General features: G+C 55.2%; 2 protein-coding genes across 2 annotated transcripts in view; one reads left to right on the top strand and one right to left on the bottom strand.

The window, feature by feature from the left end:
• Positions 1 to 1,522: 1,522 nt before the first annotated feature.
• LOC128154035 (uncharacterized) lies at positions 1,523 to 6,622 on the top strand. The gene is given in 10 exon segments (XM_052814082.1): positions 1,523 to 1,597; positions 1,689 to 1,808; positions 2,004 to 2,666; positions 2,784 to 2,954; positions 3,120 to 3,203; positions 3,411 to 3,545; positions 4,893 to 5,816; positions 5,885 to 5,954; positions 6,059 to 6,441; positions 6,443 to 6,622. Coding segments are annotated over 10 exon segments (2,805 nt in total).
• A 3,949-nt stretch (positions 6,623 to 10,571) lies between these two features.
• Positions 10,572 to 26,355, bottom strand: part of BCORL1 (BCL6 corepressor like 1) — a 30,216-nt gene continuing 14,432 nt past the window's right edge. Inside the window, exons 6-14 of the mRNA XM_052813515.1 lie at positions 26,058 to 26,138; positions 25,475 to 25,900; positions 20,638 to 20,867; positions 20,319 to 20,525; positions 20,061 to 20,227; positions 19,740 to 19,885; positions 18,720 to 18,797; positions 13,856 to 14,009; positions 10,572 to 12,180 (exon numbers count right to left, since the gene is read on the bottom strand). Of these exons, the coding sequence (XP_052669475.1) occupies positions 11,904 to 12,180; positions 13,856 to 14,009; positions 18,720 to 18,797; positions 19,740 to 19,885; positions 20,061 to 20,227; positions 20,319 to 20,525; positions 20,638 to 20,867; positions 25,475 to 25,900; positions 26,058 to 26,138 (1,766 nt within the window). The 3' untranslated portion in view covers positions 10,572 to 11,903. The remainder of the gene's footprint in view (positions 12,181 to 13,855; positions 14,010 to 18,719; positions 18,798 to 19,739; positions 19,886 to 20,060; positions 20,228 to 20,318; positions 20,526 to 20,637; positions 20,868 to 25,474; positions 25,901 to 26,057; positions 26,139 to 26,355) is intronic.

Raw genomic sequence — 26,355 nt, 5'->3', positions numbered from 1 at the left:
GCCCCAGTGGCAGAGTCTTAATCCCAGCTGCACTGTGCCAAAGCCCAGCTGGTGCTGTAGCAGGTCATGCTCCACCTGCATGGTCCTTGTAGTATAAAAGGCTGCCGAGGGCTGTGCTAGGTGAGCCATCTCCCTGGAGCCAGGGAGTTGACTGTCCCCTGGCTGCTATGAAAATTTCTCCTCTCTCTTGAGGAACATACCCTGTTGTGGGGGAAACACTGACCCCAGCGGCAGCAGTCACGTGCAAGAGATTCTGATGCTCCTGCTCCTCTTGCGTATGTAGGCACTGGAGGAATTGAGTGAGAAGCTGACAGTGTTTCCAGAAGCAGAATTGGAAGTGGGAAGTAAGTGATGCCGCTTAATGCTCCCCTACCCATCCTGCAGCCTCCGAGCCACTGAGCGCTGGCGTTCTTGCAGCTGACCCAGGTGATGGCCTCACGTCCCCAGAGCTGCAGCAGAGGAAGGACAGGGAGGTGGGCCTGGGTTTGGAACATCTAGTTGAGCTGGAATACGGACAGAGCTCTTGATTCCTCTTTGGGGATGGGAAATCACCTTGTGCTCCTGTCTGCTCTGCGTAGGGCTGGCATGCGAAGCTTATGAGTGAAAATGGAGCAAAGGGAGAACAGCTTAATCTTGCTGGAAACCAGCTCTCTGAAGCTGTAGCGTAGCATGAGCCAAGCACAGCCTTGGCTTCCCTCCTGGTCCCCATGGGCCCAGCTACTTCCTAGGTCGCAGCCATGGCTGCGAAGGCAGAGAATCTCCTCAGCCCTGGGTGGAAAGGATGTGACAGGGTGTGCTGCAGGGGTCTCAGACCAGGAGGCATGTGAAAGAGCGATCTACGCTGCCCGTTTCACATGGAGTCTAACAAAACCCTTTGACCCGACTTAGGGACGTCTCCCATCAGAGTCTGAGTAAATGCAAACACGGTGATCCCACAGCCTGCCTGGGCCCCTCTAGCAGTGCTTGAACCACCGACACGAGGAAGATATTCTCCTTAAACGCTAACAGAAATTGCTTCTTGCCCAGACAGATACCTCCGTCAAGGGTCTGGCACCATCCTCTCCCCATCCTCCCTGTCCTGTGGGCACCTGCAGGCACCAGGAAAAGCCCCCGTGCTCTCCGGCCTCTGCCCGTGCCTCCGGCTCCCGCCTGGCTGGGGCCCCCACCGGCCTGGCTCCATGCTGCCCATGTCTGCCTGGACCCGGGCAGCCGGTGCCCAGGCATGGCCTCCCCTGGGCCCAGAGGAACCCCTTCCCTGCGCTGCTGCCCCAACACTTGCTGGCACAGCTGGTCCCGGTCCCGGTCCCCTCCATAGTGACCGCCAGGGCTTTGTGACGCGGGGACCTCGTCGTGCCCAGAGGCCGTTGTGACATGGGGACCTCGTCGTGCCCAGAGGCCATTGTGACACGGGTCCCCTCGGGGGTATTTAAGGAGCGAGAGCCCTGGGGCGCCCACTCCCAGGAGAGGAGCTCCTTCAGGAGGCAGCATCTCCCCTGGGTGCCCATGGCAGAGGATGCCGAAGATGCCTACGGACAAGGAGGCGAACGCCCGCTCCCAGCCCACCGACGGGCTGCTGAGCCTGCGGAAGAGGAGCCAGGTGAGGGACGGGGCCACACGGGGCTGCCTCGGTGCCGGGCTTGCCGCCTCCATCGCGTTCCTCATCTTCCTCCTCCTCCTCCTGCCCGCAGGTGGGACGCCGGCAGCCGGAGGCAGCGCCGCAGGGTGGCCGGAGCCAGGCCTCGTCCCTCCGTGGGGACAGGCTGCCACGGCTAGAGAGCTCGCAGGCCACGAGGAGCCGCCACGCGCAGGTAGGGAGCCCCGAGGGAGACGGGGCCGAACGTCTTCCCGACCCCAGGAGCTGCCGAGGGGCGAGCGGGAGGTGCGGGAGGGCACAGGCGGGTCCGGGCCCCGGAGCAAGCGGAGCCCCTCTCCCAGCCGGGATGTGGGGGCGAGGGGGGGCAAGGGCCGCAGTCACGCAGCCTCTCTCCTCGGCTTCTTTGCAGACGGACGGTCTGGCGCGCAGGGTGGCACTGCCCCGCAGCGGGGCGACGCGGGAGGAGGCGACCCGTATGCCAGCCTTGACGCCTCTCCCCAGGCCGGCGGCGGCAGCCAGGCACGCACCCGCGGCTCGGCTGCAGGGCGCTGCCAGCGCCCGCTGCAAGCTGCCGCCTCTGCCGGCAGCGCCCGCTACGTCTGCTGCCAGGGGCCGGGAAACCAGCACCGGCACGGCAGCCAGCGGCCACCGACGAATCGTCCCATCTGCTCAGGGCGTCCGCGGTGACCAGGGCACAGCCGCGAGGGCGCAGGTCCAGAGGCCTGCCCCGCTCAGCCCCACAGCCCGTGCCGCAGCTGTGAAGGGGACGGCCCGGTGCCTCAGGAGCGAGGTCCCGGGCAAGGTTGCAGCTGCAAGCCGGAGACCCAGCCAGCAGCCGGAGGCACGGCGAGACGGGGCGCACAGCACGGCTGTCGCGACGACCGCAAGAACGGATGAGGTTGGGGCAGCCGACGGCGGCGCGGCCCCTACGGCTCAGCCCGCCTTGGCCGAGGAGGAGGAGTGGGAAGAGGACAGTGACAAAGAGCTGTCCCGAGAAGATTTCACCACCGACAACATCTGGGTCAATCCCTCGGTCCCGGAGCTCTTCCAGGACCCCCACGCTGGTCCCCAGGAGGGGCGCAGCAGCAAGGGCGAAGAGGCAGCTGGCGAGCCGCAGAGTGCCTCTCCTGCTCCAGCGGTGCTCACGGATGCTGAGCCAGCAGATTCTGCTCTGGATGGTGCTCCTGAGGAAGAGGAGCACCACACGACTCTCACTCCAACAGTGCAGGACGAAGCGAAGTCACCAGCTTCTCCTGTCTTTGGCGAGCAGGACACGGCATCGGTGGCAGAGAGCCAGACACCGACCCCGCACAGCTCCACAAGCTCCGTCGCGGTTCTGTGCGACATTGCCGACTGCATTGTGAGGGAGGTCCTGATGGAGGTTCTGGCTGCACAGAAGATACGCAGCCAGCAGCCGGCGGAACAGCAAGACCAGGTACACAGCATGGCTGTGGCAACGGCAGAAACAGCACACGAGGTCCGGGCAACTGACAGCAGCGAGGACGAGGCCCCTGCGGCTCAGCCTGCCTTGGCCGAGGAGGAGGAGTGGGAAGAGAACAGTGACAAAGAGCTGTCCCGAGGGGAAGACTTCACCATCAACACCATCTGGGTCAGCCTCTTGGTCCCGGAGCTCTTCCAGGACCCCCACGCTGGTCCCCAGGAGGGGCCCAGCAGCAAGGGCGAAGGGGCAGCTGGCGAGCCGCAGAGTGCCTCTCCTGCTCCAGCGGTGCTCACGGATGCTGAGCCAGCAGATTCTGCTCTGGACGGTGCTGCTGAGGAAGAGGAGCACCACACGACTCTCTCTCCAACAGTGCAGGATGAAGCGAAGTCACCAGCTTCTCCTGTCTTTGGCGAGCAGGACACGGCGGCAGCGGCGGCAGAGAGGCAGACACCGACCCCGCACAGCTCCACAAGCTCCGTCGCGGTTCTGTGCGACATTGCCGACTGCATTGTGAGGGAGGTCCTGATGGAGGTTCTGGCTGCACAGAAGATACGCAGCCAGCAGCCGGCGGAACAGCAAGACCAGGTACACAGCATGGCTGTGGCAACGGCAGAAACAGCACACGAGGTCCGGGCAACTGACAGCAGCGAGGACGAGGCCCCTGCGGCTCAGCCTGCCTTGGCCGAGGAGGAGGAGTGGGAAGAGAACAGTGACAAAGAGCTGTCCCGAGGGGAAGACTTCACCATCAACACCATCTGGGTCAGCCTCTTGGTCCCGGAGCTCTTCCAGGACCCCCACGCTGGTCCCCAGGAGGGGCGCAGCAGCAAGGGCGAAGAGGCAGCTGGCGAGCCGCAGAGTGCCTCTCCTGCTCCAGCGGTGCTCACGGATGCTGAGCCAGCAGATTCTGCTCTGGACGGTGCTGCTGAGGAAGAGGAGCACCACACGACTCTCTCTCCAACAGTGCAGGATGAAGCGAAGTCACCAGCTTCTCCTGTCTTTGGCGAGCAGGACACGGCATCGGTGGCAGAGAGCCAGACACCGACCCCGGACAGCTCCACAAGCTCCGTCGCGGTTCTGTGGGACATTGCCGACTGCATTGCGAGGGAGGTCCTGATGGAGGTTCTGGCTGCACAGAAGATACGCAGCCAGCAGCCGGCGGAACAGCAAGACCAGGTACGCAGCGTGGCTGTGGCAAGGACAGAAACAGCACACGAGGTCTGGGCAACTGACAGCAGCAAGGACGAGGCCCCTGCGGCTCAGCCTGCCTTGGCCGAGGAGGAGGAGTGGGAAGAGAACAGTGACAAAGAGCTGTCCCAAGGGGAAGACTTCACCATCAACACCATCTGGGTCAACCCCTTGGTCCCGGAGCTCTTCCAGGACCCCCACGCTGGTCCCCAGGAGGGGCCCAGCAGCAAGGGCGAAGGGGCAGCTGGCGAGCCGCAGAGTGCCTCTCCTGCTCCAGCGGTGCTCACGGATGCTGAGCCAGCAGATTCTGCTCTGGACGGTGCTGCTGAGGAAGAGGAGCACCACACGACTCTCTCTCCAACAGTGCAGGATGAAGCAAAGTCACCAGCTTCTCCTGTCTTTGGCGAGCAGGACACGGCATCGGTGGCAGAGAGCCAGACACCGACCCCGGACAGCTCCACAAGCTCCGTCGCGGTTCTGTGGGACATTGCCGACTGCATTGCGAGGGAGGTCCTGATGGAGGTTCTGGCTGCACAGAAGATACGCAGCCAGCAGCCGGCGGAACAGCAAGACCAGGTACGCAGCGTGGCTGTGGCAAGGACAGAAACAGCACACGAGGTCTGGGCAACTGACAGCAGCAAGGACGAGGCCCCTGCGGCTCAGCTTGCCTTGGCCGAGGAGGAGGAGTGGGAAGAGAACAGTGACAAAGAGCTGTCCCAAGGGGAAGACTTCACCATCAACACCATCTGGGTCAACCCCTTGGTCCCGGAGCTCTTCCAGGACCCCCACGCTGGTCCCCAGGAGGGGCCCAGCAGCAAGGGCGAAGGGGCAGCTGGCGAGCCGCAGAGTGCCTCTCCTGCTCCAGCGGTGCTCACGGATGCTGAGCCAGCAGATTCTGCTCTGGACGGTGCTGCTGAGGAAGAGGGGCACCATGCACTTCTTGATCCCGCAGTGCAGGACGAAGCGAAGAAGTCACCAGCTTCTCCTGTCTTTGGCGAGCAGGACACGGCGGCAGCGGCGGCAGAGAGCCAGACACCGACCCCGCACAGCTCCACAGGCTCCGCCGTGGCTCCGTGGGACATTGCCAACTGCATTGTGAAGGAGGTCCTGATGGAGGCTCTGGCTGCGAAACAGCCACCCAGCCAGCAGCCGGCGGAACAGCCGGACCGGGCACAAAGCGTGGATGCGGTGATGGCACCAAGAACGCCCGCAGGACCTCAGGACTCCGAGTCTCCCTTGGCTCGAGAGCCTCAGGCAGAGGCCAGCACAGCCCTACTTGTGCCAGCAGCATGCGAGGATGGAGAAGACACGGCTTCTCCCATGGCTGGAGAGCACCAAGAAGAGGCCAGCAGCACTGTTGCCTCCCAGGCAGTGCAGCAGGACGAAGTGGCTTCTTCATCGCCGCCAAACCCTCTGGCAGATGCTGGTGTGCCCCACCTTGCCCCAGCAGTGGACGAGGAAGGAGAGGCAGCGGGTTCTCCCTTGGCTCAGGACCCTCAGTACCAGGTGAGCCAGGCGCACGTGGCCGGCACCGGGCATCCCAAGGCACGGGAGGCAGGCACAGCGCCCGGGCTGTGTGCCGCGGGGAGATGGCTGGTGCTCTCCGTGTCATCCCACTGACATCTCCTCCCTCCCTCACCCATACGCTTGCTCTCCCCATGCAGGCGGCCTCCGAGCACAGAGGCGACGCGCAGCAATCCTCCGGCCCCAGCGACGTGCCCGAGGATGACTCAGGTACGTTCCCGAGTCGAGTGCCGCCCCAGCCGACGGCAGCACTACGCACACGGGGGCTGGCCGTGCCCCGGCCACCCCTCCCTGCGGAAAGCCCTCGGTGGCAGGGGGCAGGCAGGAGCTTCCCCGTCAGCCACCCAGCCTCTCGCCTACAGTTCTCCTTTCCTTTCCCCGCAGGCATCGCCACCCTCCCGCACGCCCCAGCTCGACGGCGATGGCCCTCCCTCTTCAGGAGGGTGCTGAGGGCTCTGCGCAGGGCGTTCCACTCTGCCTGCGTGGCGGGACAGCAAGAGCAGTAGTGTCCCGCTGCCAGTGCCAGGCGGGTCCCCAGAGAAGGCAGCTGGCCCTGAGCCTGCATAGCGTCCAGAGGGAGCAGCACGGGGAGGCTCGCAAGGGATGGGGACGTGGACGGCACCCCAGGCACTCAGCCGCCCTGAGGACAGGATGCTGCCAGCCACCGCTCGGTTGTGGACACTTTCTGCGCCCAATAAAAGCTCACAGTTTTCCCCCAGTGCTCGTCTGTGCCTGGTCCATCTCGGGAGAAAGATGGGTGCAGGCAAGGCCTGTGCCCACAGGCAGAGCTGGAGAGACCCTGTGCTCCCTCTTCGGTGCTCCAGCTCCCGCCCGGCTGGGGCCTCCGCTGCCCTCGCTCCGCAGTGCTAGTATTTTGAGGCAATTTGTGTCCTCACGGTGTCCCGGCATTGGTTGGGGCATGGGCTGGTGCTGTCAGCAAGCTGGCAGTCTGACTGGATCCTCCCCATCTGCCTGTCTCCGATTCAAGTCAAGGACTTGGAACATTTCAGATCTAGTGTAAATTTGGTCTGGTTTATCTACTGCTCGCGCTGCACTGCCTCACCTTGGTCTCAGGAGGAACCTCCCCGTTGCAGGGGCATGTAGGAGCACCTACATGAGCCACATGCCCCTCCATTTTTAAGACCCTTCTCCACGGCTCTGGTGCTCTCCCATCAACAGCAGTGAGTGCAGCGCTGTGCCCCGTTGGCGAGTCCTGCCCCGGCAGCACATTATCAAGACTTTCCTTCCAGTCCTGGTGTCAGGGCATTCCTGCCGCCCTTGGTCTCTTCTTTTACAGCCATGCCAGTGACCTGCCAGAAGCCACCGCATGCCTTGAGCCTCTCATTCTGAATATATGCCCAGGTAAGGCTTTCATTGCAGAGATTAAGGCAGGTTTTGTATCCCTGGACCACCAGCTGTTTTCCATCAGACTGGAGCACATTTATGTACCAGCCCAGCAGTGTCCTGCAGGTCTCTCAAAGCTTGCCGTCTCTGCTGTGGGGTTCTGGGTCAGCTCTTCCTCCTCCTCACCTTTGCCATGCTCTGGCACCACCTTGCCTCCAGTGTTGCAAAAAGCTGAGCTGGCATCCTCCACACTGCTATGGTCAAGGTAATGACCGAGTTGCTCAGCCGTGCTCTTTCTCCTTGCTGAATGCTGCTGTCTTGGATATCTAGTCTGCTGACTTGGATATCTAGTCTCTGTTTTAAGGCTTTCTGCTCTCACCAGCCAACACCCTGGGCCACTTTCTACTCAGTTTTGCCTCTGTCTTTTCTCCGCCTTTAGTCTTCTGTTGCTATCTTTGCACTCCAGTTTTCTAAAGTGGCTCTGATTGATTGGTGCCAACATCCTCGTGGACCTTGTTGTAAACCCCTGCCTTGTTTCTTGCCCTCCAACTTCCCATTCTCTGCTCCCTTCTCCTTAAAGCCTCTCTGCATCATTTATAAGGACTTGAACTTTCTTGGCCTCGATGGCTTTCTGCAGCAATTCACTTCTAAGATCTTTCCTTCCTAAAATTCAGCACCCCTGGGGTAAACCTGATGCACCTGATGATGTTTGCTGTGGTCTCCATGCTGGAGAAGCTAGCTAGCAGTTGCTGGGGGGGATGAGGGTACAGCTGGCTGTTGTGCCCCTGCGCTTGGGCTGCAGGACAGGCGGGGAGTCGCCATGGAAAAGTGTCCGTGGTTTAACCTTAGCTCTCCTTAAATGACCTGTTTGTGCAGATGGGTGTGATCTCCTGCAGACACTTAGAACAGCTTGCGTCCTGGGGGCAGCCCTGCCCTTTTGTGACTGCCCCAGATCCTGCAGCCCTCGCTGCACTGGCTTGCACCCCAGCTGACAGTTCCTGGGTGTTGCATGCTCCTCCGCACGCAACCTCAGCTACGTCATCCTCGTCATCCCTGGGAAGCCTCCGATGCTTTCTGCTTCACCACTCCTGCCAGCAGTTGCTTCTGCCTTTGATCTTGGCTCTGAAATGTTTGATGGCCATTTGCCTCAAGCTTGCTTTTTGAAGCTGGGCAGAAATTTAATTGTGCTGTTAAAACACAATGCTTGCAGGTACAAGGGCTGGATGAGGAACTGCTACTTACCTGCTGCTGTGGCTACTGCCACAAACAGCAAGCGCTCCTTTCCACTTTACCTCCTGGGTCTGACGTGCAAATACTCTGATCTTTCACGGGCACGTGTAGGAAAAATCCCCTTTACCCAAAACCAGTGCATGTTCTGCTGCAGACCGAGCTTGTTTTCTGTGCATGCACGGACCCAGCCCTACAGAAAAGCTGGGCTTCTGCAAGGGTCCCATGGCGGGGCTAGCCCCGTGCACCACCAGCATCATCTGGGAACAGCAACCAGGAGGAGCAGGGCAGGGCTTGGCTATGGCAGCCAGCTGGGGTTTGGCATCTCCTGCCAGTATTTCCACTAGTGCTGAGCTGGGTGCGGCCGTGGCAGGGCCTCAGGGAGGGGATCGCTGCCTGCTCCAGCATGAGAGCTGCAGCCTGGGAGAGGCCGAGGCTGAACAGCAGCATGTAGCTGTGGTGCTTTATTTCGGGTCAACTGGTCCAAAACCAGAGCGAGCAGCACTGTGGTTCTCCAGGCTGGGCTTGTTCACAGAATATATCCACTTATCCCCGGGGTCGTTGGTTTGGTACAGAGAGGTCTGGTGAGAAAGCATAGCTGGCAAGCAAAGCTGTCCAGCTGCTGTCTTGGGGGGGGGGGGGGGGGGGGCGCTTACCTACACCCGGGCTGCAGCTGCATCTCCCTCCTGCCACCCCAGCAAGCCCTGGGAAGGCAGATGCAGCCGCTCCGGCTCCAGCGTGGGCCCACAGCAGTGCCAACCCCAGCATGGGTGCTGCAAGGCAAGGGGTGCAAGCGGAGCCCTTGTGGAACCCGGGGGCCTGGCACAGCGGGGACCCCCCAAAGGGCTGGGGTGAACCTGGGCTGCAGAGCCCGTTCACGCACGTGCTGCTGCAGTGGCTGGCTGTGCACACAAAAGTGCACGTGCACTCGTGCACACACACGCGTGTTCACACACACACAGATTCCCACTGCCGTAGGGGCCAGTTCTGCGTGTGGACATCGCTGCCACAGCCAGATGTGCTTGTGCACCCCCCCATCACTGCTACTGCTGCCTGTGTGCACGTACACCCCCCCCCCACAACCCCCCCGTGAACACCCACCCCCCTACTGTCCAGCCTGCCCGTGGGCACACCTACCCACAGCCCAGCCACAGCCAGCTGGGTGCCGGGGTTAGGGAAATCTCGTTCCCTCACTCTTGTACCAATTAGTCTTTATCATACAAAATCATATGAACTGGCTGAAGATGCAGACAGCGTACGTTGTATTCTGCGCAGTCAGGGTTCCGTCAGCATGACTAAAGGACCCCAGCTCATTGCAAGGAGGAGAAGGACAGCCCCCACCCACCCTGAAGTTAAGGACCTTTGTTTCTTGGAAGCTTAAAGCCATCCATGAAGAATAAAGGACACCCCTGGACTACCTGGATCACGCCAGCGTGATCAAGAAAGGCGCGGATGGATGATGACGCCATAGAATCACGGCTGCTTTGCAAAACAGTTTTGTGTGTGCCTCTGCGTGTGCGTGTTTTTCACGCCACCAGCACCCCCCCCACCTCTCCCACAGGCACGCACCCCCCCACACACACCCCATCAGTGCCGTGGCCATGCGTGTGCCCCCAGCCCCGGCCCGTGCTCCCGCGCACCCCTTCACTGCCTCCGCACAGGGGCTGACGCTTCGGGAGCTGTTTTGGGGTTCAGGTGCGTCGTGGGCACGTGGAGAGGCTGAGCCATCCCTGCGTCCTTCGAGGGCACCTGGGCTGGGGAGTGGGGGGGAGAGGTTTAAAATGGCTCTTTCCAAGGCCTGGTTTCCAAGAAAAAAACCCAAATAAAATCCCAGCAGTGCCCCGCCAGCCCCCTCTGCTCCCATGGGGTGAAGCCTGACAGCGAACGGCTGCCCCACAGCCAGGGCTGCTGGGCACAGGGGCTGGACACAGCTCACCGACCATCAGCGGTGGTGTTTGGGTGCAGCTGGGCTTGGCTGCAGAGCTTCCATTGCCAGCTTGAGTCCAGAAGTGGGTGTCCGTGTGCTGGGAGGAGCAGCAGGGTCTCCCCAACAGCTTTTCTGACACAACGCCAGCCCCCTGCTCCATGGCTGCAGGGTGCACAAAGACGTCGCTGCCAGCTGAGGCTGTGGGCAGCTCTGGGCAGGCGACCTTGCTGTCTCCCCTTGCTGACCCACAGGCTCGGGCCATCACGCAAGGAAATCTGCCCGCAGCAGGCATCAGACACGGAACAAGGAAGAAAAGGCAGGAGACGGGGGGCCTGATGCAGGTTTTTTCTGTACATCAGTGTTTTTGACACCACAGCCTGTTGCTGCTTATAATAAAACAGAAATCAGAAAGAGCAACCAGAATACACACCCAAAGGCAAAAAACCCTCGGCTTAAACAAGGCGCTGCCCAGCCCCCAGAGGGGAGGCTGACAGCTGGGAGTCCAAGGGGAAGGGGTAACACCTGCCCGGGCTGGGAAGAAACACAACACAAAGGAAAAACGAACCAACAAAAAAACCCACCCAACGCTCCCGCTGCAGAGCAGGGGAGAGCCAGAAAAACCAAGATTGTCCCGTCCTCGGTCCCGTTAGCACCTGTACAATAAAACTGTACCATCTCCTGGGAGCGGAGCAGCCCTGCCCCGCACCCGGGCGGTGGGCGCCGTGCCCGCTCTCTCCCAGAGAACTGCTCCTGGTGACACAGGAGGGGCGCGGGGAGCGGGGGGAGGCCGAGCAGACACCGCGCAGGGCAAGGAGGGGGCGAGAGACCCCGGGGCGGGGGGACAAGCTGCCGGGAAGCGTGGGGTGCGCTTGGGGTCCACGGGCTGCGCCTGCCCGTGTGATGGCCGCCGGGGAGTGGGAGCAGCAGCACGAATGAGATGCGGGAAGGAGCCCGGTGAGAGGATGGAGCAGCGGGGCTGGCTCTCCGCTGGCAGGTGAGCGCCTTCAGCAGAAGCCAGCTCCCAAGCTAAGGGAAGTGACCGTCCCCAGGCTCCCAGCCGAGGTGCCAGAGCCCAACCCTCGAGGGCCGTGACCCCCCCCAGGTCCGCGGCTCAGGGGCTGGCTGGTCCAGGGGGAGCGCCGGCCTCGGGGAGTGCTGGAGAGGGGCCGGAGGAAGCCCTCGTCCCCTAGCCCGGAGCTCACCATCACAGTGATACAGACTCAGCAACAACAAAGGAAACATTACAAATTAAATACTAATTAAATAAATACTATGGAAGACGTTGGGGGGTGGGGGAGGGCAAACAGAGAGGCGCAGTTCCATGGGGTCAGGCGGGGAGGGGCAGTGGCACCCACCACCCCTCGCTTCAGCGGAGCCGGAGCCACCGCTGCCCCACGAGCTCCGGCTCACGCAGCCCCGCGGAGGGGGCTTCAGCGCCCGCCATAGCCAGATGGGGCTGACGGCTGCAACCGCCGCCGCTCGTCGCGAAGGGACCCTGGGAAGTCCTTGGAGGCGAGGGTCCTCTCTCCCCAGCTAGAGAAGACCCTGAGGAGAGGAGGGCTGGCTGGCCAAAGACTCGGGTCCCTGCTGCTGGCACTGAGAGGGCCGCTTCCCGTTGGTCCTTATTATTGCCTCATGATGCAGGGAGCGATCCATCCCCGTCAGCTGCTCCAGGCCTGGTACTCCACCGCTGAACCCAGCAGCTGCAGCAGCTCGGGCTCGTAGTGCACCAGCTCCACTGTCTCTGCAGCGCCCGGCGCTGGCTCGGGGCTCTCCGGCACCTCCTCCTGTGCCAGCACCTGGCTGAGAGAGACCTGGCGCTGGAACTCCGCCTTGGGCAGCGTGGCGATCTCGAAGTGCGGGAAGCGGGCCTGGAAGATGCGGGAGGACAGCTTCAGCCGCTTGAGCACATCGGAGAAGAGGAACCAGTTGCAGGGCCTGCGAGGACGGCAAGAGGAGGAAACTCACTAAACGGAAAAGTAGCACTTTTGTTGCTGCCTCTTCCAAGTTGCCTTTCTCCCCCCCCGCAGTCCAAGCCAACGCAATAGCCGCGGCGTCAGAGGAGGTGGAGAAGGGAGGACTGCTCCAGCGCTGTGACCCGACTTAACCCTCCCCATGATGGAGGGGAAACAATCTACTTGGTCCCATCAGTGCAAGTTGCTGCTGACCATCGCCGGAGAAAAATGGGGCTAGGAGCAACATCAGAGGGAGGAGAGAGGGAGGCTGCCTGGCAGGCACGGCACAGAGACACCACGCGGCAGCAGAACGCATCTGGCCATGCAGCAGGATTGCTCGGGGAGAGCCCTGACTACACCCTCCTGCCCACTGAGGATGGCCGAGTCTGTCCCAAGTGACGCAGCTGTGCTTCCCCGTCGCACAGCCAGAGCTCTACAGGGACGCGAGGAGCGGGACCCAGAGAGCTGCGCATCTCCAGACACTGACGGTGTTCCTGCAAGGCTCTGCCTTCAGCCCAGTATCTCTCATCCGCATTTGAAGGAAAATAACCCCCTAAGACACACAAGCTGCTCTTAACCTCAGGGAGCTGAAATGACTGACATGCTGCCGACTGTGAATGGGATGCCGGGGCTGTGACCACCCATGGTACAGAACAGCAAGCACCAGGCAGCCGACACAAAAACAACTATCTTTTTGGCTTTACCTCTGCTGCTTCTCAGTTTTGTTTTAAAACAAGTCCTTTCTTAAAACTGTCCTTTCTTAAACCAAAGGGATCTTTCCTTGCTTGCTTCCCCCACATATAGGTCTTCCTCACCTATAGTCCCTCAGTTTTTCTCCTCTTTTTATTAACTCTGGGGGACAAGACCAGGGAGACTAAAACAGGGACTGAAGGACTTCACAGGCTTTTTGCTGTGCCAGCCATCAGCCAACGAATCCCAGGCTGGGACCTCTCTAAGCCATGGGAGTGCCCATCTAAGTGAGCATTCCCCCAGGTTCCTCCACAGTCACTGGAGAGCTGATCAGTCACACCCAGTGGTTCATCTCAGCCTGACATTCACTCCTGCCCTTGTTTGGATAAATCCTGCTGTCAAGTCATTGCTGACTGCAACAAGAGACGAAGGTGACCACCTCAGAGGTGGACCTCTGAGAATTAGTCAAACAAATTCCATCTTACCATGCATCTTCCACTTGCTTCTCTGACTTAGGGCTTACAAAGTGTGGTTTCTACCCTCACATTTTTCTAAAAAAAGAGTCTATGCAATGCTTCATTATGAGATGAAGGGGAGTGTGCCACAAGAGGCATGTTACCGCCTCACCAGCAGCAATTTGCTCCTCCTGGGGAAGATGCAGTAGCTCCATTCCTTTGTGTCTCTACCTGGAGAACAAGGATAAACATATCTCCCCCTTTGGAGGAGTGCTTTGAGATCTACAGGACACAAGTGCAACTCTATGCGGCCTGTCTCCTTAGCACGCAGTCAGCTTGGGCTCTTAGGCAGACATGTGAACATCTCGTGTTACCTCTCACCTGGAGGTCAGCCTAAGGCTTTGTTGTACTGCTGCTATCCTCATGAGTTCAAGGGCTTTGTTCTGTGAGATCCCCCTCCACCCCAGCATTAATGTCACCCAAATGCTCTCTGCTCCACGAAAAGGTACTCACCCCCGAGAGACTGACACTTGGAGGTTATAGCTGGGAAGCAGTGGCTTGTCTGAGAACTCAAACATGAAGTTGTCTGCTTCTTGCTCCTCTTCCTCCTGGTCTGAACTTCCTGGAGGGTTGAGCAGAAGATCGCATCCAATGCTATCTTTCCCCTCTGCAACAAGCAAAACAGACGTTGGTATTGCTTACAGTTTCACACCAGCCAGCGCTTATCACTCCCTGGGGAACAGCTCTGCCCAGCTGGACCGGCTACCACCACAGTCTCATGTGCACCTTCCCACAGTGTCACAGCAACTGTAAGAGCCAAGTCCCAGGGGCTCCTCCTGCTGTCCTTCCAGCCCCTCATCTCAGAGAAACTCTGAGCAAGCACTGGCTGCTCTGCACACCGAGACTCCACTCAATGACTGGGTTAGGTAGAAAGAAAATCTTATTGTCACAGCAGCAACATTCAGGTTTACACTGATCCCGCACGTGAGACGAGGCACTGCCTGCTTGCAAAATGAGCCACTTTGACTGGCAGTCTTTTCTTGGGTCAACCACACGCTGACCCCCCAGACTCTCCCTGAAACAGCCTCAGCCCCCTCTCCTTTGCCAGCACAGCTGTCCTCAGCCTGGAAGAACCTGCGCCAGAGAGGAAGGAGGTGGATGCATGAGATGCTTTGTCTGCACAGGTCCTATAAAGGAAGGCACTGCGCTCTGCTCGTTGAGTACTTTCCCACGCAGATCCCGCTCTTGACAACTGTCAGCAGGTTATCCAGAGGTGCGTGCCAGCAACTGTGTCTAAATAAGGACTGCAAGGCTGTGCCACCAAACTGTGCAGCAGATCTAGAGACTAATACAACCAAACAACAATAAGCATGACTTCAGAGAACCAGCCCCACAGATTTCTGGCTTAAAACTGGATGTCCCAGGAGGTATCTGAGCTCCAGCAGGATTTGCTTCCGTAGGAGATGGAGAGTAGCACACTTGATCCATAAACCATTTAAAGACAGTTAAATTTACTATTCACCAATCTGAAAAGCTTCTGTTGAAAAATAGCTTGCTGCCTGGATTTTATTATTAAGAGGTATGAATAGTCTTGGGTTTGCAGAGTGTTTTTGACCTGCTGAGATAATACAGTGTAACTCCAAAAACTTCCAGAAAATAGAGTTTAGATTCTACAGAGAGAAGTCAGACCAAATGTGCTTGTAGGCAAATAAACCAATCATGCAAAAGTTCAACATTACGCACGAGAGAAAAGGCTGCAAAAAAAAATAATCTTATGGTGTGCTGCATGAGAAAGCTCCACGCACCATACTGCTCTACGAATAAACGCAGCACCCAGCAAGAATGTTATTTTAATAGAGAAACAACAGCAGATGACAGGAGATCATAGGCTCAACCAGGGTCTCAGAGAAAAAAATGAAACGATTTCTTAATCCTGCCAAGGAAAAAAAATTCCCTAAGAAACAGAAAAACAGAGTGCTTAAATCTTCAAAACTTATTGTAGAATAGGATAAAAATAAGTGACATGAATATTGGCCTGATATCACTGCTAGGCAAAGCTCAGATGCCAACACTGAAAAAAACTCAAATTTCTTGAGGAACTCAGGAAAAAAGAATTAAATGCATTCAGTGTGGCAACAATATGGTCCAACGTCTATCCTGAAAACCCTTCTCACTCAGTCCTGTTCATTAGCCCAAGTGAAGGCTGCAACAAGAACAGGAACATCCTGTACCACTGCAGAGTAATGGGGAGACAATCAGGCACAACAATGCTAGTCCCAGGTGTAGAACAAAACCCTGGAGTGGGACTTTGTATCTGGAACTACAGTAGCACGAAGTGCAAGATGCTGATGACTTTACCATACTCAGACCTCAGAGATCCCACACCCTGGCTTCCTTCATTATCTTTTGGCCCCCAGAGATTTGCAGACCTAAAGGAAAATGTGGACAACATGCCTGCCTCAAAGAATAGAAATAGATCAAGCAGGGTCCTGGGATTTCTCCTCCACCCTGAGGGACATGCAATGTTTTGTGCTTCAGCTGGTGGATCTGATGGAAAGGGAAACTTTGAAGGACTGAATCACTGAAGGAGGATAACTGTTTTCTGCTGAGCTGTTTTGCTGCCTGTGACAGCTAGGAGCAGTTCGGTTACTCCAGAGCAGAACCAGGTGCTTCCCTGCCCTGGGGACTATCTGCTCTTGGTAACCCGAGGTGACTGCTGAAGGTAACTGAGCCAACTGATTTTTACACTCAGTAAAAATCACTGTAAAGAAACCAGGCCCTTGTCTCAGGCTCAGGCATCTTGCTCTTCCTTGCCGACTCACACAGTGTCCTGCAGTACTGCCTGGCAAAGCACGGGTGACAATGCTGTAAAACTGCCATTTCACTATTGCTGTAAGCTGACCTAGGTGTGGATGAAAAGGAAGGTCCCTTTCTGTGCCCACTGAAAACAGAGCTGGCAGGATAAAGGATTACTTCCCAGCTGGGTTAGTTCCTTGCCGCAACTTGCCACGCAGCCTCCCAAAGGCGGCGTCAAGGGCAGCACTGGGAATGCTCCATGCAGAGGGGCAAAAGGAGGGGCAGCGTGACTGACCCTCTGACAGCAGTGTGGTGGTGCTTCAGCTTGGGATCTCTACTGTCCTCTCTCTGAGCCAGAAAGAAATATCCCACAAGCAACACCAAAGCCATGGACTTTCAGAACATTTTGTGTGGCTGACATTACTCCAGGGCTCATCACTCTCATGTCTAGGAGGAACCTATGTTCTCCCAAGCGCTGTGCAGCGGTACCTGCTAAAGTCTGAAGCACTTGAGATGCGAGCATTAGCACAACCAACACTGGAAGGATCTTTCCACTGCAGCAAGGATGAAATGATGTTTCTAGGGAACGGTACAGGCAGATCAATGCAGGATTTGTCTGTCTTGTTAACCAACTTCAGGTAGCGCAGGAAAGAAGGAAGACAAAACCTGACAGATGGTATCATGTGAATGACAGAGACCCAGTAGAGACACATCCACAGTGGCTAGGATTTAGTGTGAACTCCTACTGGAAGAGGTAGGACATGTTTAACAGAGAAGGTAGTCTTCTTCCACCCTCAAATAAAGAAATACTCTGTAAAGCTCGACTAAGGTCCACGGGAAGGAAAAGAAGTGCAGTCCCCAGCACTCCCTGTGGAGATTTTCCATGTATTATCCAAGTGTCTAAGTAAGGCCCTTGTGAGTAGTGAACTGCCATCACTGATGGCATCCCAATACCCCTCCATTCCCCCAAGAAATACCAAAAGAGTCGGTGATGGTTTGCTTACTGAAAAAAATAATCCTTCTTTTTGCCTACAGGGGTGGAGGACAGAAATGTGGGAAGACATGATGCAAGACAAGATTTTTCAAGACAAGCTGAGGGCTATGGAAATGAAAGAAGTGAAACAAGCAGCTAATTTGAACAAAACACAATCAGCTTGCTTTTCCAAGATCCACCGGTTTCATTTCAGGCATTAGGGTATAAGGAAAAACAAGATGGCACATTTCTAAATTACATGCATGTGGCAGTGGGTCTCCTAGAGTGTATGAGAATTGGCAGTCTACAATCCCATGCCAAGATCTTCAAGAGGAAAGGACACTGATGAACGGGACATAAGCAGATACTAGAACTCAAGCACATAAACTTGCTGGGTAACCAAGAACTCAGCATGCTGCAGTAACCAAAGAGAGCCAAACTCTCCTACCCACAAAACCACACAGAATTTTCCTTCCTTGTTTATCGGAGAAATCCAAGTAGGAATCAGTGATAAATCAAAAGGGATAATATCTTTACTTTAAAAATATTACAGTCAAAGAATAGCTATTTTTCTTGTGGTAAAGAGGCTGCTTCTTAAAGGATTGCGATAGCTTCAACGTGAGTGAGAAATCTAGAGGAAGGAGGCTGTGGTTTGAACAGTTTCCTTGGCATGCCTGAGGTGCAAAAGCCTATGAACAAAGCGTTCTTAGGAGTACAGAATTTCTTCTATTCTGAAATGAAGAGACATCAGGGTCCTCCAAGGATAAGTCCTCTACCAAAAGCACCCTCCCATATGTATCTGGTTTTTTTCATTTCTAGAAGGATGTCGGAAATGACGGAGGTGACCAACTAAAATCAACAGCCTTTTAGCTTGCCAGCATAAATAATCCAAGTCTTTATGAAGGGCTTGGCAGTGCTGATCCACTGCCTCAGAAGTGGTTGGGAGGGACTCTGCAGTCTGCCACGGGCCCACGACTAGATCCAGAACATCTTCATTCACGGACCCTAGGGGAACTGGAACAACACAGTGAACTATTTGTGGACCTTGTGCCTGTATCATTTCAAGAAAACTTCTAAGCTGGTAACCACAATTTTCAGGAAGTGACAGTAAAAGGTACAAGTCACGCCTTCACTGGGAAATGCCTGGCATTGTAAGAAGAGGACTTCCTCTGGATGAATGCCTCCCCTCCAAAGAAGAGGAGAGGGACGGGCAGCTCTGGGAACCTGGAAGTTCAAGACTTCTATACCTTGAAGGAATAAGTATGTCCTCTGCCTTCCTTGGTTTTATCTTGATGACTGGTTAGCAGGGAACTGCTACAAGAATAACACGCTCTGGGATTGATACCCGAAGACACTCAGGAATCGCCAGCAGCACTTGGAGTCTAGTCTTGCACGCTGAGTTCAGCCTGCTTGGAGGGATCCATACATGCAGCTTCCCCCCGCAAAAGTCCCTTTCAGGAGCAACTCCCAGCATGTAACATTACAGCAAGATCTCTATCCAAGACGTGAGTTGGGAGGGACGCAGACCCGAGTGAGTGATGTGTCATTATCTAGCATTACTTCTCTCTGCTCTGCTGCTGTAAATGAAATGGCACAGACTGAACTCACCTAGTACAGAGCTGCTGTAGAAGTCCCATGCTGTTCGAGGATCTCCATCAGTGCGCCCCTGGAGATCTGAAAGGTAATCTAAAGAGAAAAAATTGAGAGGGTTAATGCTTATCTACTGGCCAAAGCATGATCCTGGCATACATATTCATTGATCCTGGGTAAGCCACTTCACCTTTGCTGTTTTCCCCACTTTGCAGTTAGGCATTGTGGCAAAAGCTGAACTATAACTTGCAAGAAGGGTACCCACACTCAGGAGGGGGACAACATGACCCTGAGCCTGAGAACATGAAATAGAAGCTGAAAAGGGAAAACAACTGACAACACTAAGTGGGTTGGAAAGAAAGGTTCTTAGGGTTGTCTTGAGTTCAAAATTACATCTCCAACACCTGCATGTATAGTTAAGCCTGGAGGAGCTCAGACAGACAGCTGGCAAACAAGATTTTTTCAACACTGGAGATTTTCTGCCTTGTATCTACGTGGGAACCACTGCTACTCTAGCTGTCTCTTCCTTGCTGTTGTGTAGAAGCCACAACACTCATCTTGCTTTTACACAAACAGTGTGGAGAGCAGGCGTGCTTCACTCTCAGCCACAGGGATCCAAAATGGTCCTTTCTAACAATGTCAGGCAGGCAACATTTGGGCAGAGCTGTTTTTGAGTAGAAGGCATCATTACTTGGCAGCAAAAATATGTTCACTTTGGTTATGCAGTAGAACCAGGAACTGTGGAACAGTGCCTCCAAGCCTCATACCCAGCACTGTCTTTAGTTGTGTGACCACGGCATTGCCATCTCCTTGCACATTAAAGACTGAAAAGTGACTTGTATCTTATGTGGAAAACAGTATACAATTCTATAATTAAAGTTTGGGTGGTAAACACACACACATACATGTCAGGACAGAGCAAAATTATTCAGTCACCTGCTGCTCAAGCACTTCTAAACCCTTTGACGCCCAGATTTGGTCCCGTATGCTGCCAGACAGAAGGATGGAAGCACTGCCACCCCCAGACTCAGCACCTACCACAGAGGAAGCGCTTCATCACTTCACTGGTGGCAAGCTTCACAGCTGTCTGCCCAGAGTAAGTGGCCAGAGTGGGATCAGCACCATAGGAGAGTAGAAGCCACATGGTTTCCAGGTTGTCGTTTGCTACTGCATCATGGACAGGCCTGCAAGGACAGAAGCATTGGCAGAAAAAGAAGAGACTGGAAGAGTTTGCAAAGTAAATGTTTTGGATTAAGACAAATCTAGTGATGACCAACAGCTCATCCTGAAAAACAGGCCCTGCTCCCTGCCCCGACACTTCTCAGTGCTTCCGCAGGTGTTCCCCTCTCACTGGCTTGCCTTGTGCCATCCTGTGCACTGCAGTTCACGTTGGCACCGTGCTCTAGCAGAATGTGGAGGATGTCGATCCAGCCTCGCGCACAGGCTTCGTGCAGAGCTGTGTAGCCAGCGTTGTCACGATGGTTCACGTCACTGCTCTTTTTCTGCAGGCAATAGAGCACTACGTCCTACAGGAACAAGAGCATTGCAGGCCTGGTTACACACAAACCCAGACAAGGCAGCACAGGACACAAAGTAGAAAAGGGCACCAAAACTTACCTTGTAGCCCAGGCGAGCTGCTCGCTGCAGAAGGGTCTCCCCTGCATTTTTGTTCACAATCAGCCGTCGAGCGCCAGGAGGAATGTTTTGGGCCATGGGCAATTCGGGGGAACTCCCTGGGCTGACCCGACGGGACTTACAAAGTGTCCACAAGTCCTGGGGCTTCTTCAGAGAGCGCATTTTGGGCTGGTTCCAGCAGCCTTTCCCCTGGAAAAGAAAGGAATACAACTCCTTGGCACATGTGGCCATGGCTTACTAACAGGAGTCCCCTTCTCTCTCTTCTCCCCATGCGTGTTCCCCTCATCAGTCCAAGCCATACCTTTCCCTCATCACAGATCCCTGCCAGGTGTTTTGTTTTACATTTGCGTTTTCCTGATGGTTTCTCCAGCTCTTCTTGGACAGGAGAGCTGTCAGAGTGCTCCAGGAAGAAGCCATTCCGAAAGTCTGGGCGTCCTTGAGATTTTCGGGGGGATGGGGAAAGCCTGCTCCTCAGTCGTAGCTCTGTGCCTTTACCCTTCACAGGCTCCTTCTGCTTCCGGTACCTAAAATCTAAAGGAGAAATGGGAATGAGGAGCTTCTGTAGGTACAGCACCGAAGGCCAGCAACCCAGACCTCTGCCACCAGGCAAAACAAACTGCCCATCTTTGATGGCTGCACATCCAGAAATCCAGACCAACAGCGGAGGTGCCGCAGTAAGTAGAAGCACAGTGAATACACAGATTCTCCCCTTCAGGGACAGATTCAGCATGGTCACAAGACACCCAACGACAGACAGCAGTCCTGCTCTGAAAAGGCCAAGCCTACTGAGAGCTGGGGCTTGCACACAACTGAGTAAGGCTTTTCCTTAGGTCTGGCAGGGAACCCAGTACGAAACAACCCAGATTGTCAGCACGCTTCCCAGTAGTTTGGTAACTGCATGCTGCCAAATGGTGCGCTCCCCTACCTGCGAGGCTGAGCAGGACTCACAGGGTATACCCCTTAGAGAGACAGAAAATGCGGGAGGTATCCCCTTTAAGCTGTCTGTGAACAGTCATTGTTTTGCTGCCTACAAACCCAGACCCTGCCTTGCCCTCTCACTTCTTCCCCTTAAGTTCAGTAGCACATTAAAGTTTCAATTAATATGCATGCAGGTAGGAAGTACCAGGGTGCCTCAAGGAAAATCCAGTCTTTTCTTCCTTGCATTATACAGAGCTGCAGGTTGCTCATTACAGAGCCCTGCACATCATGCAAGGACAGGTGCTCTGCTTCCGTGAAACAGCAACATCCTGTAGCAAAGGCATGACAGCAACAGGAAAACGAAGTATGGAACGAGAAAGTAAAGCCCTGTGAACAAACAACCACCTTGGCTTGTATGATGCCATACACCTCCCTCTGCGCAGGTGATCACTGCTGGAATGAAACAGGTTACAAAGGAAGAGACCTGTGCAGACCAAAGGACAGAGGAGGCATCTGTACACAGCTTTGTAGAGTCTGAGTCTCTCAAGCCAGGCTCTCTCCACAGCTTTGGGCACTTTGTTTGGGAAAAAAGACTTTGCTTCATTTCTAGGTGAAGAGCTAGATGCCCCAGTGGGTTAGTTCAAGGGATCAAGAGGATAAACTCCAGAAACAAAACTTTCCATCCTTTAGGGACACTGCTGCCTCTAGTGCCAAGGCAGGTTTTGTAGATCTCCAGGAGCAGCGTCTTCAGCTTCCATGTTATGCTGAGACTCTAGATTCTCCACATCAAGCACCACATATAACTTCCACTTATGTCTTGTTATTGCTAGGAAGCAGGGGCCATGGATCTTGCACAGAAAAATGGGTTTGGCCAAGATACCAAGGTAGAACCACAAATAAAATCTCAAAGCAAGCATGTCTCAAGTACTGTTGTGGTGTTCTGGTCTCCACGTCTCAGGAAGAATGCAGTGGAACTGGAGAAAGGCAACCAAAACAGCTGAGGGGTGGAGAAGCTGCCCTACAAGAGAGGCTGGGACTCCTCAGTCTGGAGAGGAGAAAGCAGAGAAGGACGTGACCAAAATTTGCAAAAATCATAAAAGGGTGGATCGGTTGAGTGGAGGAATCTTGTTCACCCAACCCTGCAGCACGAGACTGAAGGGCACTCGATGAAACGAGTGAGAGATCAGTTAAAAAACACAGAATAAAGGACTTTGCACAGCACAGAGGGAACTTCAGGGCTTCACTGCCACTGGAGTTGATGAAGGCAGGTGTTATCAGCAGGACCAGAAAGGATTTGGGCAAAGTCATGGACAACAGACCCATAAACAAGGTGTAGAAGGCCTGGGTAGGGACAGCCCTAGTTTAGCTGCTCTGGATGCAGGGGAAGCCCAGGTGGCTGAAGTCCAGGAAGCAGCTGTGCTCGACTGCTGGCCCTGCATAGCCTCTGCACTTGCCACGGTCAGGAGAAAACCGCGGGCTAGACAGACCCTGACACAATGCAGCATGCTGGATGTACTTAGGCAAGGAACGGGAGACATCTCCTTGCTCTGAACAAAGTGGAGTGCACCCACGAGACATGGTCTGGGGCAGCAGGTCTGAATTCTGCACGCACAACTCTCAGGCTGTAACTAAGCAAAGTTTTAGCAATGATACTTGTCAAGAAGGCAGCACGCAGCAATCACTAGCCTGCTTGCTGTTTTGGAAGCAATCATCGGACAGAGCTTTCTGCCGGCCTGTCTGTAACACCGTCCTTCTCTTTTTTACAGCATTGCGACACTTTCACAATGAATGCACGGCAGTATGCAAGGACTTGAGATGCTCCTTCCCTGATATCCAATTCCTTCTGCCAGCGTGCAGGGGCTCTGTGTTCTAGAGCAAAGCTCTTAAAGCAGCCCATCACTGTAGTGTTAAATACACCTCACCTGGCAGGACACATGTCCATGTCAGGGAACACCTTCCCAGCAATGAACAGCACCCTTGGGCTATGGAGGAGATGGGTAGGAAATGGCACGAACGTAAGAAGAGTCGGGAATGTGGCGAGGAAGAGCCAAGTCTCTGACTGGTACGTGAAGAGAAAGGGGTAAAATGCTGACACGTCAGACAACATGTAGCAAACAGGATGGTCTGTGCTTGCAAGTGGCACACTCCAACAGCCCCTGCACACCCAGCAGGAGGGAAACACAGCGACTCCATCGCTCCTCTGAGCACAGAGGAGAGGTGGACAGTGGGTTCCTCTAGTCCGGAGGTCCAACACATGCCTCTGGCAGGAATCTGCATCTATTTTCACTCTTCAGTATCCAAAGGAGACAGAGGAACACCACTGGCTCAGTGCTCTCATCAATGCATACACCTCAACCGTAGCTGAGCAGCAGTGAAACTCCAGGGCATGCACTCATAGGTGAGGAACAGCCAGATCAAAGTGGTCCACCCGAAATCAAGGTGGTACCAGTCAGAGAGAGGAGACACTGCCAATGGATCCAAGCATTACCTTCACCATCAAAGGGATATAGCCTCCTTCACCCAAGTGCCTGCCCTGAAGCCTAGGGGTCCTGGTTGTTTCTTAGGTGCACTTGATGATGAGGTGGCATTAGCAACCAAAGGTTGCTTGTGTTTACCCCTCTCCTGGAGGGGATTCGGCCCCAGTGAGCCAGGTGTTTGTCAGTGGATCGCTGCATTTCATACCCGAAGATGACGCAGATTCTTTAGCTAGTACAGGACACAGTGGTCTGCTTTCTCCAAACACGTGGGCTGGCCCCTATCCCTCCTCTGGCTGCCAGCCAGCTTACAGTGCCACTGTAATGCCCAGGTCCTCATCTCCAAAGCTAGCAATGGCTCTAGGCCACAACTTCTGAAGCCAAAATACAGAAGCTCATGTATCTGAGGGCCGAGCAAGCAGTCCCTGAGAGAAACCGGCTCCTGGACAGAAGACAGACACTCTTAAGACATGGGGTAAAGCTCCTGGAGAAAAACCTCCCAAATGCTGCTGCACTCAAACCTCCTTCTCAGGCTCTGTTTGCAACAGGCGTCAGCAGGAGACAGTCCGAGAGCACGCTTGAACTGTGAAGATGCCAGGAAGTCCATCAGAAACTTTATTCCTGGTCTTACAGAGGCACCCAGACACTGCAGCAATAGCGTAAAACTGTGCCAGAGCAGAAACATAGCTTGGGAGATCAGCCGGTGGGAGGACAGCGGCCATCTCTACTACTTCTCGCAGTGCCTCAGCAGCACCTCAGCCTCTCCTGAGGACTGTCAATCTGAGCACCGACGTGGCAGAAGGCAACAGGTCTGTATCCACTACATCATCTCCAAGAGAAAGGCCCAAGGGTATGGAGGGCTGGCAGAAGTGCTTCCCCCAACACTGTGGCTTGGACATGCTCTTCTGCAAGCCTGACGGAAGTTACCTGTGGGACACTCGGACACAGCTATGAGCTACCAGCCAGCTGTCAGCACACACACTGAGACACCGGTGCACTGCTGGATGAATCCCAGCCTTACTTCCAATGGCCTCAAACTGTCCCTACATGGACAGAAGGAAGGGACCGCAGAGACTGCTAAACCTCACAGAAACACACATCACAGACTTAGTTTTGACCACATGGTCTGGGCAGTTATGGGAGAAAACACAAGAGCAGAGGTAGAGCAGTGAGCAGGATACAGGCAGGTGGCACAGCATTCCCCTCCTAGCAAAGCTGCAAATATGAACCAGAGAGGGGGATTTCTCCATCACTTGCAGACACTCTAGCTTTGTTAATCCTCTCTCCCTTGTGCTCCCTGGTGCAAGCTTGCAAGTTGCCTTAATAAAGCAAGACAAAGCATAAAGAAGCCCAGTTGAATTGTGATGGCTCCGTGTCCCTCTACTTTAGCCAGGAATGCTGAACACTACTCCCAGGGGCCCGTGCTTGTCCAGAAATATTCCACTGTGCTACCTCGTCCGATTCTCATTTTCCCACGCCCTCTGTCTTAATCTGAGGGTAAGATCAGTATTTGATTAGCCACATAAGCTGCTGTTTCCTACTCTGAAATTTACTGTAAATATTTTTGAAACAAGAGCTTATCAATTGAAGCAGCCCATGCTGTGGACATCTAGCCATTAATAATAATGGCATTTCATGATTACAACACCCCCCCAAAATCCCCCACACAACAAAAAAAAGCAACAAATCAAAAAAAACCCATGTCGATCCCCAGCCTGGCACCAGAAACCCCTTCCCAGATTGTACCTGCTTTGGATTTTCGCCTCCTGTGAGGGTAGCCCACTCGCTCCTCCTCTCGCTCAGTCAAATATTCCCCTGTCTGGTATTTCCGACTTTTCTGTCGTCTCCTTTTCTTCCTTTTGATGTGGCTGTCATCTTCTTCCTCCTCCTCATTGGGCTCCCACAGCTGCCTGGGTGATTCCACTCTCCAGGGCAGCTCCCGGGTCCTCCTCGTGTAACAGCTGCTCCTCTCAGACAGAGACCTGTCCCTGGCCCTGCGACTATGATAGCGTGATGTCCTGTGGGATTTTCGCAGCTTGCGACGTTTCAAGGATGTCTCCTCCTCCTCTTCCTCCTCCTCTTCTTCCTGATCCTCCTCCAGCAACGGTAAAATCTCCTGACCACTCACATCACACTCTCCCGTCACACCAGCAGAAGAGCCAGCAATGCTTCCTGCAAGAGAGTGGGATTTCTAGCTGACAAAAAGGCCAAGAGTATCTATAAGAAAAACCTGCAAGGCAGGACAGAAGACAGGCACAAGGCTAACTAAACAGGGAAACGCTCACAGTCCGCCCAGGACTCCCACCTGGGTCCCCTGGCACTAACTCACCTGACTGACTGCGCGTCCGGCTGCTCAACACCACCGGAATGAAATCCCGAAAGTTGTTCTTGGGCTTCTTCTCAAGGTAACCTGTGGGGAAAACTGAGCCTTGAGAAAACATGCCACAGATCCGTGCACGCACATCTGCTGGCCTGCAAAAGGCAGTCCAGCATCATGCTGCAGCTCTATTTTGGATCCCAACCCGCTAAAGGAAGCCACTAGTTCCAGAAGCTGTTCAGCTTCAGGGGAGCAGCGGTTTGGCCCCACGGGCATCAGGGCGACAGGAACAGCTGCAGACTGACCCTGC

This window comes from Harpia harpyja, chromosome 18, assembly GCF_026419915.1.
Source record: "Harpia harpyja isolate bHarHar1 chromosome 18, bHarHar1 primary haplotype, whole genome shotgun sequence".
Classification (NCBI taxonomy): Eukaryota; Metazoa; Chordata; class Aves; order Accipitriformes; family Accipitridae; genus Harpia; species Harpia harpyja.
The sequence above is the reverse complement of the archived record's forward strand: the minus strand, read 5'-3'. Positions and strand labels throughout refer to the sequence as shown.